General features: G+C 46.9%; 1 protein-coding gene across 1 annotated transcript; it reads right to left on the bottom strand.

Moving 5' to 3' along the window:
• Positions 1 to 439: 439 nt before the first annotated feature.
• Positions 440 to 1,559, bottom strand: CLDN2 (claudin 2). Its single transcript, XM_065901148.1, has one exon. It carries the CDS (start codon positions 1,428 to 1,430, stop codon positions 738 to 740), a length of 693 nt encoding a protein of 230 aa, XP_065757220.1. The 5' UTR covers positions 1,431 to 1,559; the 3' UTR covers positions 440 to 737.
• Between the last annotated feature and the right edge of the window lie 16,662 nt (positions 1,560 to 18,221).

The raw sequence follows: 18,221 nt of genomic DNA, 5'->3' as shown, positions 1-18,221 counted from the left end.
GGCTAGAGCCCTGGGCCATGATTCTGCTCTTTTTTTTTTTTTTTGTCCTTGGCTTCTTCTCCGAGGCTGCCCTCCCCGTCTCATTCTACACCCAGCTGCTCTCTGTTCCCTCCATACTGTGGGATGGCTTTATTTCAGTTCATACACAAACCAGTCTAGACACTGTGGAGTCATAACAAGAGTGGGATGGACGAGGCTCCAGGGCCCATTACTGGCCAATCAGTTTCTCTGCAGGGAGGCTTGAGAAGGAGGTTAGCGCCATGCCCATGGAACCCGCCACTTCTTCCCACCCACCCCCATCCCCCAGCAATGAGCTAAGAGCCGACCTCAGCAAGAGGAAGGGTCTTTGATCACAGAGAGGGTCAGTCAGTGGCATGTGATTAGTGGGTTTGGGGATGGATTCCCAGGTAAAGCAGAAGGTAAAGGGGAGACTCTGGGGCCTGGCCTCAGGGGGGAGTGGAGTGGAGATGAGGGTTGGGGACTCAGGGTGGGAGATGGGGAGCCAGGATGAAGGAAACAGAAAGTCTGACTTGACAAGCATCTTGACAGTTCAGCCTGCACGCTGTCACACCAGCTCCCATTCCTGCCTTTGCTCGATCCAGTGGCCAAAGTCAGTCTATCCTCAGCAGCACCTTCTGACACGATCCAGTGGCAACGTCCCTCACCTGTGGCCCTGGGGGAGGGTGTCTACTGGTTTTCACAGACCCAGCCACCCCCGAGCTCTGGCCCCTGGTCCTTCACACATACCCTGTCAGGCTGTAGGAGTTAAACTCACTCTTGCCTTTGGGTTGTTGACCAGGCCTTGGAGAGCTCCTAGTGGCCAGAGGCTGGGCCTGGTAGGCATCGTAGTAGTTGGACCGATTTCCCCGGGGCGAGCAGGAAAAGCAGAGGATGATTCCAGCTACCAGGGAGAACAGGGAGGAAATAATGCCCAAGTAAAGAGCCTCTCCGATCTCAAATTTCATGCTGTCAGGCACCAGTGGGGAGTAGAAGTCCCGCAAGATCCCGTGAAGATTCCAGGCAACAGGGATGAAGCCCAGGAGGCCTCCAAGGATGAAGAAGACTCCGCCCACCACCGCCACTCTGTCTTTGGCTCGGGACTCTTGGCAGAAGACTGTGCATCTCATGCCCACCACAGAGACAATGCAGGCCAAGGAGGAGATTGCACTGGATGTCACCATCATGGCCTGGGCAGCCTGGATGTCAGCAGGCAGGCCCAGCATGGTGCTGTAGATGTCACACTGAGTGATGCCTGTGCTGTGTGTGGCACACTCCATCCAGAGGCCCTTGGAGAAGCCGACTGCGGTCACGATGCTGGCACCGACGTAAGAGCTTGTTCGCCAGCTGGGGAGTAGCATGGCAACCAGGGTTCCCAACAGCCCCAGCAGGCCCAGGATGTAGCCCACAAGTTGGAGGCCAAGAGAGGCCATGGCAGACCTCTCAGTAGATGCGTCTTCAGGGCCTGCTCCCTCGTCTTCTGGCTGTAGCTCTTCCTCCTTAGATCCCGGCCTCTAATCCCTCATTTCAGAGTGTCTGTGCCAGGCCGACTTCTCTCCTCCTTACAAGTGTCTGTGGGTGGCCACGAGCAGGCTCAAGAAGGCATCTAGAAGACCTAAAAAAATCCATAAACCAGATTAAATATTGACCAGAAGCTTATGAGAAACCAGAAAATGCTGGATGCCTTTTGACCTTTGTTATCTTCCTTAGAAATAACACATGAGAAAGAAAAAAAAAAACCTTTGAAAGTGGAGCCAAAATGTCATCGGCTCCTGCGTAGGTACATGCTTTAGATTGGCAGCCGGACAAAGCCAGGGGCCAGACAAGTGGCTGCTTTCCGAGAAGGTGGTGATGCCATTGTCGGTTGTGGTGACCGTGTTAACTCCAGGTCAGGCTGTAGGCTGGCTCCTACAATTGCACACCGGTGCCAAACCCCAGGAGACTGGAGTAGGAGAAACAGACCCTAAGGTATAGCCTTGGACTCTAGGTTCTTAGAGGCCTCTTGAATCTCCAGCAGCCTAGAGAGCAATGGTCTAGCCCTGGGTCATCCTGCCCATGGCGAAAGTTGACTCCAGGGCAGGTTGAGGCAGGCAACGAAGCATCTGTCTACAGTCTCAGAGTTCAAGTCCTCCCAGCCCTGCCCAAATCCCCCTCCACAGGCTAGCCTGAGGCCTCCCACGTGTATAACACACCCAGACATTTCCTGTCTGCTCTCCTAATAGTTGCGCCACCATCCCTAGGCCTCTCGGGTGATGTGGGAGGATTCAGGATTCAGAAAAGGTTGTTCCAGGGCCCGGAGGGAGCCCTGACATTCCCTAGGCTATTTGTTAGGGGCACTGAGACGAAGGAAAAGGTAGCTGCTCTAGAATAAGGGGACTTGGTAAGAGGCAGGCATGTGAGTCAATCCTTTAGAATCTCAGAGCTGTTCAGGATTTTGCAGTGTTCAATGAGCGTCCCCCTCTCACCGCCCCCAACACTTATCAAGGTTCAAGACACTAAAGGTCAAGGGCACATCCTTCTCTCCATCCACTACAAGACCCTCCAACCCACTAGTTTTTCAAGCCACCACAAGCTGGCTATTCCATTTTAGCCTTCTTCAAGATTTCTCTTTCTGTAATCATCTCTTAAATGGGAGTATTCCTCAGAAATCCATCCTTTGCTCAATGTACACTCTGTCACTGAGCAAACTATCCACCTCCATGACACAACCTCCTACCCACCCACTGGCACTCCCAAATCTGCATAGACCTTCCTCCTGAGCTTCGAGACTTCCAGAGCAATCACCTATTTAAAATGTCCACCTGGGGACTTCCCTGGCGGCGCAGTGGTTGAGAATCCACCTGCCGATGCAAGAGACACGGGTTCGAGCCCTGGTCCGGGAAGATCCCACATGCCGTGGAGCAGCTAAGCCCGTGCGCCACGACTACTGAGCCTGCGCTCTAGAGCCCGCGAGCCACAACCACTGAGCCTGCGTGCTGCAACTATTGAAGCCCACACGCCTAGAGCCCGTGCTCCGCAACAAGAGAAGCCACAGCAATGAGAAGCCCGTGCACCACAACAAAGAGTAGCCCCCGCTCGCCACAACTAGAGAAAGTCCACGCACAGCAACAAAGACCCAACACAGCCAAAAATAAATACATAAATAATAAATAAATAAAATGCATTTAAAAAAATAAAATAAAATGTGCACCTGGAAATTTCACAGGCATCTCAAATTGGACATGTTCAAAAGAAGACTCATCACCTCTCCCATTGTACCCCTCCCCCAACAGTTCTTCCGTGGGTTCCCTGTGGTCACTGAGTGATACCTCTGTTTATCTCCTTGCACCAGACCCAAATCCTGGAAGTGATTCTTGACACCTCTCTCACACTTACCGCTCACCTTCTACTGTCACAGTCTCACCAATTCTTGAAGATACCTCAAATCGATGGCATCCTTCTCTCCATCCCCACTGCTACCTCCGCAGTCCAGGGCTTCATCATCCTCTCTCCTCTGGACTATAGCAACGGTTTCTTAACCAGTCCTATTTCCAGTCTTGCCCCCTCCAATTCGTTCTCCATGCTGTTGTTAAGGTGATCTTTCAGCACTAATCTAATCAAGTCTCTGCTCTACATACAACATTCCAGTTGGCTCCCCATCAGCTAAAGGATAAAGTCCAAAACGTGTCTGGACTCTATGACCTGTCGAACTTCATCTCTTGCCATTGCCCTCCGCATGTTCTATGCTCTTGCTGAACTAAGTTACTTTGAGTTCCTCAATCATGTCCTGTTGCCTTTTGCTTCCAAACCTGACCACAGGTTGTTCCTACTCTGCAGAATGCCTGGCATTCTTTTCTCTCTGTTTAGCACCTTCTCATCCTTTAGGACTCAGACGTCTTTTACTCTAGCCTGGGTCAAGTTCCCATCCTCTGTGTTCTTATGGTATCTTGTCTTTACTTACCTCCATCATAGTAATGCTACTACTACTAATAAAATAGCAACACTAACATGGTGTATCCTATGTGACCATTACAAGCACTTTATACATGTTAATTCAATCATCACAACAACGTCTTGTGGTAGGTACTAATCCCTATTGTATAAATAAGGAAACCGAGATACAGATACTACTTATTTCACTATGTTGCACTCTCCTCTTTATATCCTTATTCTTCCCCACTGGTCTGTGAGCTGCTTGAGGGCAAGGACTGTATCTTATTCACTTTGTATCTCCAGTGCCTTGCACAGTGCATTACCCACCCATTACACACCCAAAGCCGGTGTTCAAAAATGTCCTCTTAATGAGTAAATAAAAGGGATAAAGAGGTTTCATAGGCTTGTGCATATGTTGACTATCTTGTCTCTTCAACCAAATTCTAAACAATTTGAGGGAAGAAACCATATATGAAACATCTGTTGTGCCTCCATAGCATTGGGCACGTGGTTGATAGTCAATACTACTCATCAGTGATGGACATGACGATGCCAGTGTGGATGCCAAGCAGTGCAGAGCAGGGGCAAGAAAACACTTGACGGGAGGTGTGGAGGGAAATCTACTTGAATCTCATCTCTGTCACTCATCAGTGGGGACACTGCAAGTCTTTTCCAGCCATTGGTTTTCTTACTGCTAAAACGGGCACAGTTCTACCTGATCATCATTGTGCATCTCTGTGGGGCCTTCAGAGCTGCTTGGAAGTCCTTCTGCTTGTCCCTGGTGAGCATCTGCTGGTGACCACTTCAAATGCCTACCACTCTCTTTGAGCTTCCTACTCTACCTATGCGGCTCTCACCCTCTCCTCATCATTCTCTTTGCAGCCGAGGCTCTTAAACAAGCCATTTCATGCTGGTGTCTCTACTTCTTCCCCCTCCCACTCACTGCTCAACCCTCTGAAGGCAGGCTGCTGCCGTTAGCCCTCCACTGAAAATGTTCTCATTAAGGTTACCAACAATTTCCTTGCCCCAGATTCAGTGGTCCTATCTCTGTCGTCTCACCTTGTCCCTCTCCTTCATAAAACTGTCTTCTCGTTTTCTGTAACATCCCTCCCAGTTTTCCCGGTTCCTCAAAATGATTCCTCCAGGGTCTCCTCTATAACTTCCTCCTCTTCTACCCACTCTATAAATCTGACTATTCCCCCACCCCAGGGTTTCAGCTAGAGTTCTCTTCTTATTCTTTACATCTTCCATGGGTGACCTCATCCACTCCATCTCTATGCCAATGACTCCTGAATCTATATAACTGGCACAGATCTCTCTCCTGAACTCAAGATGTGTGTATGCAACTGCCTTTGGGATGAGCCCATCTGAACGGTTTAATGGCACCTCAGACTCAACATTTTGCAAAGTTGAAATCATATTCACTCTTCTCTCTCCACTCCCAAACTATTCCTCACACAGTGTTCCCTATCTCAATGGGACTATCACTCATCCAGCAACCCAAGCCAGTCATCCTTGTTTCCTAACCTCTACCTGACCTATAACCAGTTATGAAGTCCTATCAGATCTACCTTCAAAATACATCTTGAATGCATCCGCTTCTTTCCATCTGCACTGCCTAGACTTTGGTCCAAACCCTGTATTATCTCTGTCCAGTTGGAAATCTCATAGGCACCTCAAATTGGTCTCTCTAATTCTACTTCCCCGCCCCTGCAATCAATTATCCATCCAGCAAACAAGGATCTTTCTAAAATGGAAATCGAATCATTAGTATCACCCCAGCTCTTTGCCATGCTTAAAAAATTCAGGACCGGGCTTCCCTGGTGGTGCGGTGGTTGAGAATCTGCCTGCTAACGCAGGCAACACGGGTTCGAGCCCTGGTCTGGGAAGATCCCACATGCCGCGGAGCAACTGGGCCCGTGAGCCACAATTACTGAGCCTGCGTGTCTGGAGCTTGTGCTCTGCAACAAGACAGGCCACAATAGTGAGAGGCCCGCGCACCGTGATGAAGAGTGGCTCCCACTTGCCACAACTAGAGAAAGCCCTCACACAGAAACGAAACCCAACACAGCCATAAATAAATAATAATAAAAAAAATTCAGGACCTCTTCATTGCTTTCATGATGAAGTTCAAACTCTCTAGCTCTGGAAACCAGGAAAGCCCTTCAACGTCTGACTCCTACTTTTTGTTCCAGGCTCATCTCGCACGAATAACCTCCACCCTCATGTTTTATGCTCCAATGTGCATGTGTGCACGCACACACACACACACACACACACACACACACAATCTAACCATACCTGAACATGTGTCCTTATCTGAAGTTGCCTTTCTCTGTGTCTCCAAACCCTTAAGCATGCTATTCAACCATCCAACATTTGCGTGGGTAATTTCTAGTCATCCTTCAGGACTCATCCTCTCTTTGAAACCTTCCTTTAACCACTCTTCCCACCCAAGCTGGCTTAAATACTTTCCCTTTGTACTCCCTATCCATATCTGAGCTTTCAGTGAGGGTTGGTGAGCTGCCTTGAGGACTTGGGATGGTGACATAAGAGCCCAGCTTAGGTTTCCCATGGGAGTCGACAGTGACCCCCCAAGAGGAAAGCCTCTCCCCAGAGCCAATCCTGACTCGGTAGGAGGAAATAGGAAAGTGGTTTGGGGCAGGGGGAAGGCAGAATTTTTAAAATGCTATTATTGAGTCTTGGAATCTCTAAAGAGTCTGACGTAGCAGAGCTGAGCAGGAGGAAGAACAAGTCTTTGGAGCTTATTCAACAGGGAGAAATGGCCCAATGGGGTCAGCTTTCAGCCAGGGTCAGGAAAGCAGGGGTGGACAAAATAGGTAGTGGTTGAGTGATGGGCCAGTCTAGATTCTGCTTTGATTTGTGTGATGAGCAGTAGAGGGTTTAGAGAACCAGTCCTGGCCTGAGAACCAAGACTAACTTCTCATCTCAGTTCTGCTGGGAACCTGTTGCGGAAGTCCCCTCACTTCTCCAGGCCCTAGTTTTGATGAGAAAAATGTCTCCAAAGTTTTGAGTCTCAACTAAGGTAATGGGGACAAGAAGCCACTTTGATAAATATAGAAGACTGAACAGTTGTTATTAGAAGCAGGCAGCTTTGAAAGAAACTCCTCTCTCTGAGGGGTCCTCCTAGAAGTCAAGCCCTGGTGTCTCTGGAGGGAGAGACAGAGAACTCTAGGCCTGGCCAGCTGAACTTGTCTTCTGGGCACGAGGCCAACACACTCCATGGCCCAGGGGTTGGGCAAGAAGGCTTCATTTAGGATTCTTACTTAATCTTCCTTAGGGGAGGGATTGGAACTGCAGGAGAGGATTAGGAGGGTCAAGACTGACAGCAGCTCCTGAATTAACCCCTCCTTGCCCTGCTCTTCCCCACTTCTTGCTCCAAGAGTCTTGTGCATGGTACACTTTCTTTGAGGGTACTTTTCATATGACTCTGTGGAATCAGATAGGTGGGGTTCTCAGGCGCAAGGAAGGATCTGATGTGCTGCTCTGGGGGTGACGGAGGCCACCACAGCCCTCTTCTGTCAGCCAGTCTCATTGCTCCATCCCTTGGTCTCACAGACATCTGAGATACTTGCTTTCCTCTCCACACCTCACCCCCAGCTCCCAAGGGCTCTAGTAGGTGGTAAAGCCATTCCTTTGAAGCCCTATTTTCTGGAAAGCTTGTCCTTGGAGCAGTTCACCTCTCCTTCTGCATCAGTTGGTTGATGACAGCTCAGGGAACTACAACTGGATTGAGAGATATTCTAATTGCTTTAAAAAGAAGTTTCTTTTCGTCCTGATCATCAAAGTAAAGCACTCTCACGTTAGAATGCTGGAAAACACAGAAAGGCAGAACTTAGAAAACAGACATCACCTACAACCTCTCCAGCTATAAGTGCTGGTAATGTTTATGGTTCCAATTCCATTTTCAAAGAGGCCACTTGAAGAGAATAATGTCTCAGTCCAAAAAAAGGAATTTCTTTTTTCTTTATTGAGATGTAACGGACATATAAAATTGTATTCATTTTAGGTGTACAACATAACGATTTGATATATGTATATACTGCAAACTGATCACCACAATAGGTTTAGTTAGCATCCATCACCACACAGGGCTACACGTTTTTTTTCTTTTTTCTTCTGATGAGAACTCCCATCATCTACTCTCTTAGCAGCTTTCAAATATACAGTACAGCATTGTTAACTATAGTCACCATGCTGGACCTTATATCCCTGAGACTTATTTATCTTATAACTGCAAGTTTGCACCTTTTGACCCCCTTCACCCATCTTACCCACCAATCCCCATCCCCACTTCTGATAACCATCTACCTGTTCTCTGTATATATGAGCTCTTTTTTTTTTTTTTTTTTTTAGATTCCACATATAAGTGAGATCCTACAGCATTCGTCTTTCTCTGTCAGACTTATTTCACTGAGCATAACGCCCTCCAGGTCCATCCACGTTGTCACAAATAGCAGGATTTTCTTCAAAGAAGGAATTTCTACTGACCAGTGGGAGAGAGTTATTTAAGGGCTTAAGGGGGAGACTTTACGACTTCACTCAGAAATCCATCTTCCATCCTCCTCAGCTCTCCCACCACCACAGTTAAGCAGAGGGGTAAACTGTAGCTCCTTTCCTCCCATCCCTTTGTCTCAGTCCTTTTGCCCTCAAAAGCCCCATCCAGAAATTATCATCTGACTTGGAGAGTGCTTCCTCTGGCCCTGCAGTTTCAAAGACTGGAAACTTCGTGGTAGCCCTGAGGAAACAAATACTACCAACCCAAGTGCCTCCAGAATTTTCCCTCCGGTACCCTCCCCTCAGAAACCCAAGGTGGCCCAGCCTGGCTTCACCATGGGCCAAATCGATAACAACTAGGAAGCAAGAGCCCACCTAGGTGAATTTAAAAACAAATCAGAATTGAGACACTTACGGAGCGGTTCTTTTGTAGAGACTTGGAAGAGATGTATGGCCCTGGAGAGGAAGGAAGGGATCCTGAGGGAGGCAAGTAAGGTGCAAGGGGCCCCAGGCTGAGGTGATAAAGGATTTCTAATTGTTAGCTGCAGCTTTGCAAAATCCATGTGCAAATCTCAGCCTTGGGTCAGAGACTTATTACAGATCAGAATTAAACCCCTGGAGCCTGTGGAAGATTGAGGTACTTTAAAAAAAAAAAAAAACTTTGGTGAGTTTTGTGTTTTTCCTGTCAAAAACTCCAGCTGAGCTTTTGTGAAGTGACCTCTGTGAGCCCAGGAGAGATCTTGGGGGGAGAGGGGTTTGGCCCAAGGAGGAATTCGGAACATTCCAGCTTTGGGTGGGGAGAGGAGGGGGCTCTGTTAACCCCCATTAAGTGTTCCTGGCTAGCGGCCCTGAGGCCCAGCAGGAAGTAAGCCTCACAAACACGGCCCTGGTGAGCTAGTACCTCAGCAGCCCTGCGCTGCCTACAGCCCTGCAGACTCGTCCACCCAGTTTCTTCTCCAGCGAACCCCCAGCCCTACCCCACCCCTAAGATTGAGTCCAAGGGCAGACATGTGTACTGTAAGGTCAGACTCTGGTGGCTTCAAAGCGCAGGACCTGGTCCCTACAAGGTGGGACTGAGGCAGCCATGATAATAGTGGGCCTCCCCTTTGTACCACACACAACAGTACCACATAGACCACAGTCTATGTCACTTGAGTCTCTCCAAAGTTCTGTGGAGTGGATTGCGGTGACTGGGTTTCCTCTCCAAATGGAAAAAAAAAAAAAAGCTTTCCTGTTGTTTTTTTGTGTGTGTGATTAGAAACGTACTAGATGCGATTGCAAAGAATTCAGAAAATTATAAAGTATAAAGAAGAAAATGGAGGTTCCCGTAATACCACAAGCAAGAGGTATAGTTTTAATCACTGTTAACATTTTGATGTACTGTAGAAGACATGAATAGAACTTTTTTTTTTATCAAATGGAGTCACATTATTCCCTGCCATTCTATAACCTTCTATCATTTCTAAATAATATAATGATAAGACATTGACAGGGTCCATTGACATGGCCCTGTTTTCATGTCAATTAAAAAAACAGATCTGCATCATTCTCTTATGGATGTGCTGCATTCTATCATACGGAAATATAATTTAACTATTAGACATTTTTGTGATTTCCACTGTTTTCACTGTTACAACCTAGCATCTTTGCACATAACACTGACAAATTCCTAGGATTAGAATTGCTACGTCAAAGGCTGTGAATGCTTTAAAGGCTAACACAACATATTACAGAAGTAGGGTACCTATTACCATTTCCAGATGAGAAAGCCTGGGCCCACTGAGATGAAATGAATGACTCACCCAGCGTTTCAAGTTGAGCAGGAATAGTTAGACCTGGAATCTAGGCCTCTAGATGTCTGGTTCAGTAAGCTTGCCAGTGTACCACACCGACTCCCTCCCAAGAATTCCTCATTACAAGTGATAAGGCCAGTGGCCGCTATTCGTTGAACACTTTCTAGGTGTCAGGCACTGTGCTTGAGTGTTTCATGTCCATCGTGTGACTGAGCTACTGCAGAGCAGAACCGTGCTCTACTCCATTTTGGAAGCAATATCAAAGCAAACAGTCCGATTTGTTGCCTAGTGTGAATTCAATGAAGCAAATCAGAAATCATCCCCCTTCCCGAGGCGGCCTATAACTGTCTTGCAGGTGTGAGTGGGGTACTGATCCCCGGGCAGTGCTCCTGAGCCAGTGTCTCTCCAGGGGGCTACCCCGTGGCTGGCTGGGACAAGCTAAAAGGGCAGCCGTGCCTGAGCTCGGGCCTGGGGAGTCTGTGGGCATGAAAGCAAGAAACACTGAAGGGGTGGAAGGAAGAGCGGGCTAATCCTCTACCCTGCTGTGTGACCTGGGGCAAGTCTTCCTACCTTCTTTCTCCAGGCTTCACCCAGCTGACTTCCCAAGCCTGGGCTAACGTAGCTCTGTGTGGTGATGGATGCTAACTAAACTTATTGTGGTGATCAGTTTGCAGTATATACATATATCATTTTGATAAGTAGAAAATGCTGGTTGAAGCGAGGTAGAATTTGTAGTAGAGGGGGCGCCTTATCAACTCACAGTGATTCTGTGTAATTGAGAGGAAAAGGCAGAATCTTAGGGGAAGGTGCCAGGGCGGATGAGGGCAGGATGTGGTTACCAGATTGGCAATCACTGAAGGACTAGGTTCTAACGCTGCGTTGCCCCAGGTCGGCACTGTCCGTTCCTGGGGGAATCATGCCAAAGACTATGACTCCTCAGCGTTAAGCCTAGGAGGCTATTTAGTAATCTGCTAGGACTCCTGCTGAGATCCAGAGAGCCTAGATAGGTGGGGGAATGGAGAAGAGTGTGAAAGAAGATAAGAAAGAAGAGAGTCTGAGAAAAGCAGTGTGTGGTGAAGGAGAAGAGTCAGTGGTGAGAGAATGAAAGGAGGAAAATGAGATCTGGGAAGGGATGGCTTAGGGAAGATAGCAGAAGAGGTAGGAGCAGGGTCTTCGAGGAGGAAAGTCTAAGAGAGATCTGTATAAAGTGAGATCTTGAGGGAGAGGGAGACGATGGTGCTATGAAAAGAGGAGTCTAGAAGGAGGAATAAGAAAGATTCTAGGGGCAAAGGGGCAGCGATGAGAGGAGTGTGGGAGGAGTCAGGGGCTCAGGGCAGAGAGGATTAGACCCAGTCCAACCCCACTATTCCACCAAACCAAGAAGTTCTCATCAAGGTCACGAATGACCCCTGAGTCATCAGATCCAGTGGCCACATCTCAGTCCTTAACTTCCTCGACTTCTATGCAGAATTCAACAACCGCAGTGACTTTGCCCTTCTTGAAATGTTTTCTTATCTTGGTCTCTGTGATACAACTCTCCCCTGATATTCCTCCTATCTCTCTGGCTACTACTTCATTGACTTCTCCTCCTCTGCTAGATCTTTAAATATGAGTGTTTCTCAGGAGCCTGACCTAGGACTCCTTCCCTATGCAGGACTCACTCTGCATTTCCATTCTTGGAAGTCTCACTTATCTCTTACGGTTGCAATTACCCTCTATAGTCTGATGAGTTCCAAATCATCACTTTCAGCCCAGACTTTTCTGAAATCCAGACCCCTACAAACTGACACCTCCATTTGAATATCTCAAAAGCACCTCAAACTCAACATGTCCAAAATTGTATCCTTGATTCCCTTTGAACTAAAACCAATCCTCTAACCAACAAGGACCTACTGTATAGCACAGGGAACTCTGCTCAATGTTATGTGGCAGCCTGGCTGGGAGGGGAGTCTGGGGCAGAATGGACACATCTATATGTATGGCTGAGTCGCTTTGCTGTACACCTGAAACTATCCCAACATTGTTAATCAGCTACACTCCAATATAAAATTAAAAGTTTAAAAAAAGACAAAAAAGAAAACCAATCCTCCCTCCATCTTCTCCATTTGAGAAAGCCAGCTGTTTAAGCCAGAAACCCCAGAGTTAGACTTAATTTCACTCTTTGCTCTTTCTCTGACCCTCTACAGCCCATCACACCTGATCTGTAAATCCTTCCAATCCCGTCTCCAATGTATGGCTCTTTCATCCGTCTACTGGCTTCCCATATAAAAATGATATGTCCATTACCATCCACTACCATCACCTCTCTCTCAAAATTTGTGCTCTCAGGACCACTTTATACTTTTAAAAACTATTTAGGAAAAAACCCAATGTCCTTCAGCTACTGAATGGATAAATAGACTATGGCACATCTGTACAATGGAATACTACTCAGCAATAAAAAAGGAATGTACTATTGATACAGGCAACCATATGGATGAGGCTCAAATGTGTTATGCTGAGTGAGAGAAGACAGAGTCAAAAGACTTCTTACTGTGTGATTCCACTTATATGACATTCTTGAAATCACAAAGTCATAGGGATGGAGAACAGATTAGAGGTTGCCTGGGATTGGGGATGGGGGGAAGGGGTTGACTAAAACCATGTGGCATAGGGAATTATTTTGGGTGTTGGAACTGTAAACGTTGTTGTATAACTCTGCACTCATGGAACTATACACCCAAAAGAGTGAATTTTATGTATCTTTTCACATTTCGTCACAGAGAATATAAAACAACATGTATGTCAATTTAAAAATAAAGAAATAGGGCTTCCCTGGTGGCGCAGTGGTTGAGAGTGCGCCTGCCGATGCAGGGGGCACGGGTTCGTGCCCCGGCCCGGGAAGATCCCACATGCCGCGGAGCGGCTGGGCCTGTGAGCCATGGCCGCTGAGCCTGCGCGTCTGGAGCCTGTGCTCCGCAACGGGAGAGGCCACAGCAGTGAGAGGCCCGCGTACCGCAAAAATAAAGAAATAAAATAAAGAAATAAAAAGTACTAGTTAAAGAATTATTAAAGACTCCAAAACGGCTCCTTTTTATGGGTTCTATCGTTATTTAACATATTAGAAATTTAAATGGATAAAGTTTTTAAACTATTTTTAAATTTAAAATCACAATGATAAACCCACTGCATGTTAAAATAACATATATGGGCATCCCTGGTGGCTCAGCGGTTAAGAATTCGCCTGCCAATGCAGGGGACACGGGTTCGACCCCTGGTCCAGGAAAATCCCACATGCCACGGATCAGCTAAGCACAACTACTGAGCCCACGTACCACAACTACTGAAGCCCACGTGCCTAGAGCCTGTGCTCTGCAACAAAAGCCACTGCAATGAGAAGCCCACGTGCCGCAATGAAGAGTAGCCGCCACTCACCGCAACTAGAGAGAGCCCGCGCGCAGCAATGAAGACCCAACGCAGCCAAAAATAAATGAATAAACTTTCTTTAAAAATAACGTATATTTATGAAAAATTACTATTTTCCAGAACAAAAAAGTTAGCAAGAAAACCGGCATTGTATTACATTTTTGCAAATCTCTTTAATATCTGGTGGAATAAAAAGCAACTGGATTCTCGTACCTGCTCTTGCATTCAATCTGCTGCAATACGTTGTTTTGGTTAAAAGCATTGATATATGAAGAAAATCTAGCTTAACAAAGATATGTAGTTAGAAAAGGGGGTTATTTAATAGCTTTTTAGGCAGAATTCTAAGAATGATCTCCCAAATGACCCTCACCTGTGTATAAATTTCCTCTCCTTTGAGAGTGGGTGTTTACGATGTTTATCATTCCCATGATTATGTTTGTTAGCTATTTGGCAAGGAGAGATCCTCCAGGTGGGCTACTCTAATCATATGAGTCCTTTCAAAGCAGATTGCTTTCTCTGGCTAGTGACAGAAAAGGAAGTCAGAGAGACCGGACGCATGAGAAGTACTTGACGTGCCATTGATGGTTTGAACATGGAAGGGACCACATGAGAAAAAAGATGGGCAGCCTCTAGGAGCAGAGACTGGCCTTTGGATGACAGCCAGCAAGGCAAGAGGGACCTCAGACCTACAACCTGAAGGAACTAAAGTTTTCTAACATTCTGAATGAGCTTGGAAGCAGAACTTTTCCCCCCAGGGCCTCCAGATAACAGCCCAGCCCAGCCAACAACTCGACTAAGGAGAGAACTCAGGTGAAACCCCCTGGACTGTGAAATAATAAATAGGTGTTATATTAAGTTGTTAAGTTTGTGGTAATTTGTTATGGCAGCAATAGAAAACGAATACACTGTGGATATTCTTCTTTGATACTACACCTAAACTTCACAAGTGGTCATTTCTTAATGTTTATTGGCGATGTTGAATCTAAAACCACATCAGTGAGCCTTTTGTACTCGGTTACATTAAAATCCATTGGCTTAACTTGCACTTTGAATGGATCTATTATCCATGATTTTGTAACATCATGCGTTAGTCATTTGGAAAATATTGGTCCACCCAGTTATGCAGATCTTCCAATTGTTGACTCATTTCATGATTATACAATATAAAAACCCACATTCATTAATATCACTACTAATCTTATCAGAAATTTCCTTAGGGCATTGAGAAATTCTCAAGCTTACAGTAATAGATACAGGTTTTCCAAAATTCTACTTCTTACTTGAAAGCTTAGGGTTTATCATTGACAACAGATACTATCAATTGTTTGCCTTGCGATGACAGGCTCACTTGATTCATTTTCAGCAAAATGCTGGCCAATACCCAAGTCTGAGTAACCATACTTTTTCTTTCAGTTGTTCTTTCAAGTTAAAAAAAGAAAAAAGTTCCATGAAAAACTGGCTAGTTTAGCTTGCAATTCAATCAAACAAGCGCTTTTCCTCATGCCAACATCATACTTCAGTATGCAGTAGAAGTGCTTTATATATCCTTCCTATTTGTCACACAGACCATTAAAAACAACATGTACTCAAAGGGTTGAGACTTATTAAGAATGAATCATCTTTACTGTTCAATCAAGACATTCTTAAGTGAAACTGATATTTCTTCTACCAGGAATACATCGATGATGAAGAATAACGTGAATATAGTTTGGTGTCACCACTTTGATCCATGCTTAGGTGCTTTGACCCACTGTTGCTTTTGCTCCATCAGTGCAAATGTCAACACAGTGAAAACTGCAAATAATGTCTCAGTATTATGTCTCAGTATTATCAAGTAGCTTTGACTGAACCCCCTGATGGAATCTGAGGGACCCCGATGGGTCTTTGGATCATACTTTTAGGGCTGCTGGTCTAGGCCAAGGCTGGAAGGAGAGGGAAAGGAGGGTGGAGATGAAACCTTAAACATGCTTAGAAATGTTCTGTCAAATAGAGCAGACAGCTGGGAATAAAGAGGAGAGAATTTCTGGATTCAAGATCATTTCTAGCTTCCCCCTGCCCGAGGACCTCTGCTATGCTGCTCCTTACTAATAACCTGCCTTGCTCCTGAGCTGTCCCAGCCAAGTCAACAGCTACCCTCTAAAACTCCCCCACCCTGCGATCTTGGATACTCTGTCTTACAATACTGACAGCGAAACCCATCCAGGCCCGTGCACCTGTCACGGCTACTTGTCACCCTACCCTAGAGCCCCAAGGCTCTGCTAGACTGAATCTGTTAGTCTTCTCAGACCAATTACCCTGTGTCAAATGGCATTCCATTCACATGGAATGAGTGCCTGCGGTGTACCCAGTCCTGTGCCGGGTGCGGTGTACCCAGTCCTGTGCCGGGTGCTGATGGGAGGGAGGAGAGATGACAAAGCCACGGCCCCTCCCCTGATCACCTCAATAGGGTACCTTGCTTCACATCTGAGAAGGGAACTCAGATGATAAGGCCACGGAAGTAGGCAGATATTAAGATTTCTTGGAGGCTTCCTGGAGTAAGTGTGGGTTCAAGGAGGACCTGGAAGGGAGAGGTAGAATTTGAGACATGGGGGAGACAGAAGGCATTCCAGACCTAGGCAGGGGTAGAGATGATCACGTGCAGGACCAATGTAGTAACAAGCCTGCTGGAAGTGAGAGGGGAAGCTGGGTGGAGTCAGAAGTGAGGCTGAAGTTATAGGGAACACTGTGAATGCCTGGCTTATTCTGTCAGTCATGGGTTGCCAATGCGATGTGTGAGCAGGATGGAAGCTGTGCTTTAGGAAGCTGAATCTGGCCAAGTATGCAGGAAACACCTGAAAGTGTGTGGGACAAAAAGAATTAATACCAACTTACCTACAGTATTTCATTCCATCCTCAGGCCCTGTGAGATGGGTACTATTGTTTTCATCTCCAGGAAATTGAGAAATTGGTTAACTTACCCAAGGCCACTTGGATGGTAAACTATACAGGAGGGATTCCAACCCAGGCCTGCTTCCAAAGCCTATGCTCTGAATAACCACAGTGGTAGAGGGGAAAAACAGAATAATTACAATAATGATAACAGCCAACATATATTAAGTCCTAAATATGTGCCAGGCTGAACAGTCTATACACTCTTTCCTTCAATCTTCACTACAACCCTGTGAGGTAGGCGCCATTACTATCTCATTTCACAGATGGGGAAATTGAGAAATGAGAAGCTAAGTTATTTGCCCCAGGTCACACAGCTAAGTGCTAGAGCTGGAACACACTCCCAAGTCCATCTAACTCTAAAGCCCAAGCTTTTCCACTTTAAGGTCTACTGCAAAAATATAGACGTTAGATGATAAGCTAGTGTGAGCTGAGTCCAGAGCTGTCACGAAGGAAGCACGGACAGAACTTCGGGTTGTCCCTATTTTGTAGTCGAGAGGTGGTGCCATGGACGGATCAGGCCCAGTCCCAGGGCACTGGTGATGGCTATGGTGGAGATGTGCTCAGCTTGTGACACCAGTCACCCACTTTCATTGGCCCCCTCTGCCACCCGCCTAGCTCTACAGCAGCACACGGGCCTTGAAGCGGGGTACCCGGGGCAATTGCTAAATGGACCACACTCTCCACACAGCTGGATTCTAAAATCTCAAAGAGCGCTGAAACAAAACAGACTTGAATCCCAGTCTCAGATCTGTTCCTCACTAGCTATTTGGTAAGTCACTTAATCTTCCTGTGCTTCAGTTTCCTGCGTGCCTTTAAATGGGAGGAATCATAGTACCTACCTCATAGGGTTTCCACAAGGAGTAAATGAAATAATAAAGCAATAAAGCGCTTAGCACAGCGCCTGGCACATCGTAAGGGCTCAATACATGGTAACTATTTTTGTTGCGGTGCTGGTTATTCTTACTAGTTTGTCAGGATCCACCTCCCAAGAAGACATCTGGCGCTAGTTACTGGTATCTTTGCTGTTTACTTAGGCAGGATCTGCAGGATGCCGAGACTAAAAAGAAAAGAGAAGAGAATGCACTACTGAGAACGCAGCATCTCTGCATCTTCCCCAGTCCTCAGGCCAGGCTGGGAAAGGAAGCTGGCTCAGAGAAGAGGCTGGAGAGTCTGGCCAGAGGAGCCAGGGATGGGGCTGGATGGATCTGATGGAGGAGGGAGTGACCTTCCCAGGCATCCTCCCTCCCACGCCTCCTGCCTCCTCAGCGCTCTGTTTTTCTAGGCCCCTGCCGTCCAAACGAGGAGCAAATGGGGAGCTGGGAGGGGCTCTGTCCAGAGAGCCCAGCACCACATGGGCCACAGCCCTGGCTCAAATGGCGGCCAAGAGGCAAAAAGCGCAGGGGGAGAGCTGACCCGGTGACAAACTGTTCTCCAGAGGGGACCCCCTGTCCCAGGCACCCAAGGGGCTGGGCCCAAGACTTGGCACATTTGGGACATTTGGACTTGAGGGCAGAAGCCCCAGGCACCATTTGCTAGTTCTGCTTTGGGGACAGGCTTGGGTAGGAAGAGAATTGTCCCCTTCCCTCCTCTCTTAGAGCAGGCCCTGCCTAGCTTCTTGCGTCCGCTTGGCCCCCATTCTGGTTTTTAGGCCTCCTGCCCTTAACC

The sequence above is a fragment of the Phocoena phocoena genome, chromosome X, assembly GCF_963924675.1.
Source record: "Phocoena phocoena chromosome X, mPhoPho1.1, whole genome shotgun sequence".
Lineage (NCBI taxonomy): Eukaryota > Metazoa > Chordata > Mammalia > Artiodactyla > Phocoenidae > Phocoena > Phocoena phocoena.
Note: the sequence above shows the minus strand (reverse complement) of the source record. Positions and strands in the feature narration are given on the sequence as shown.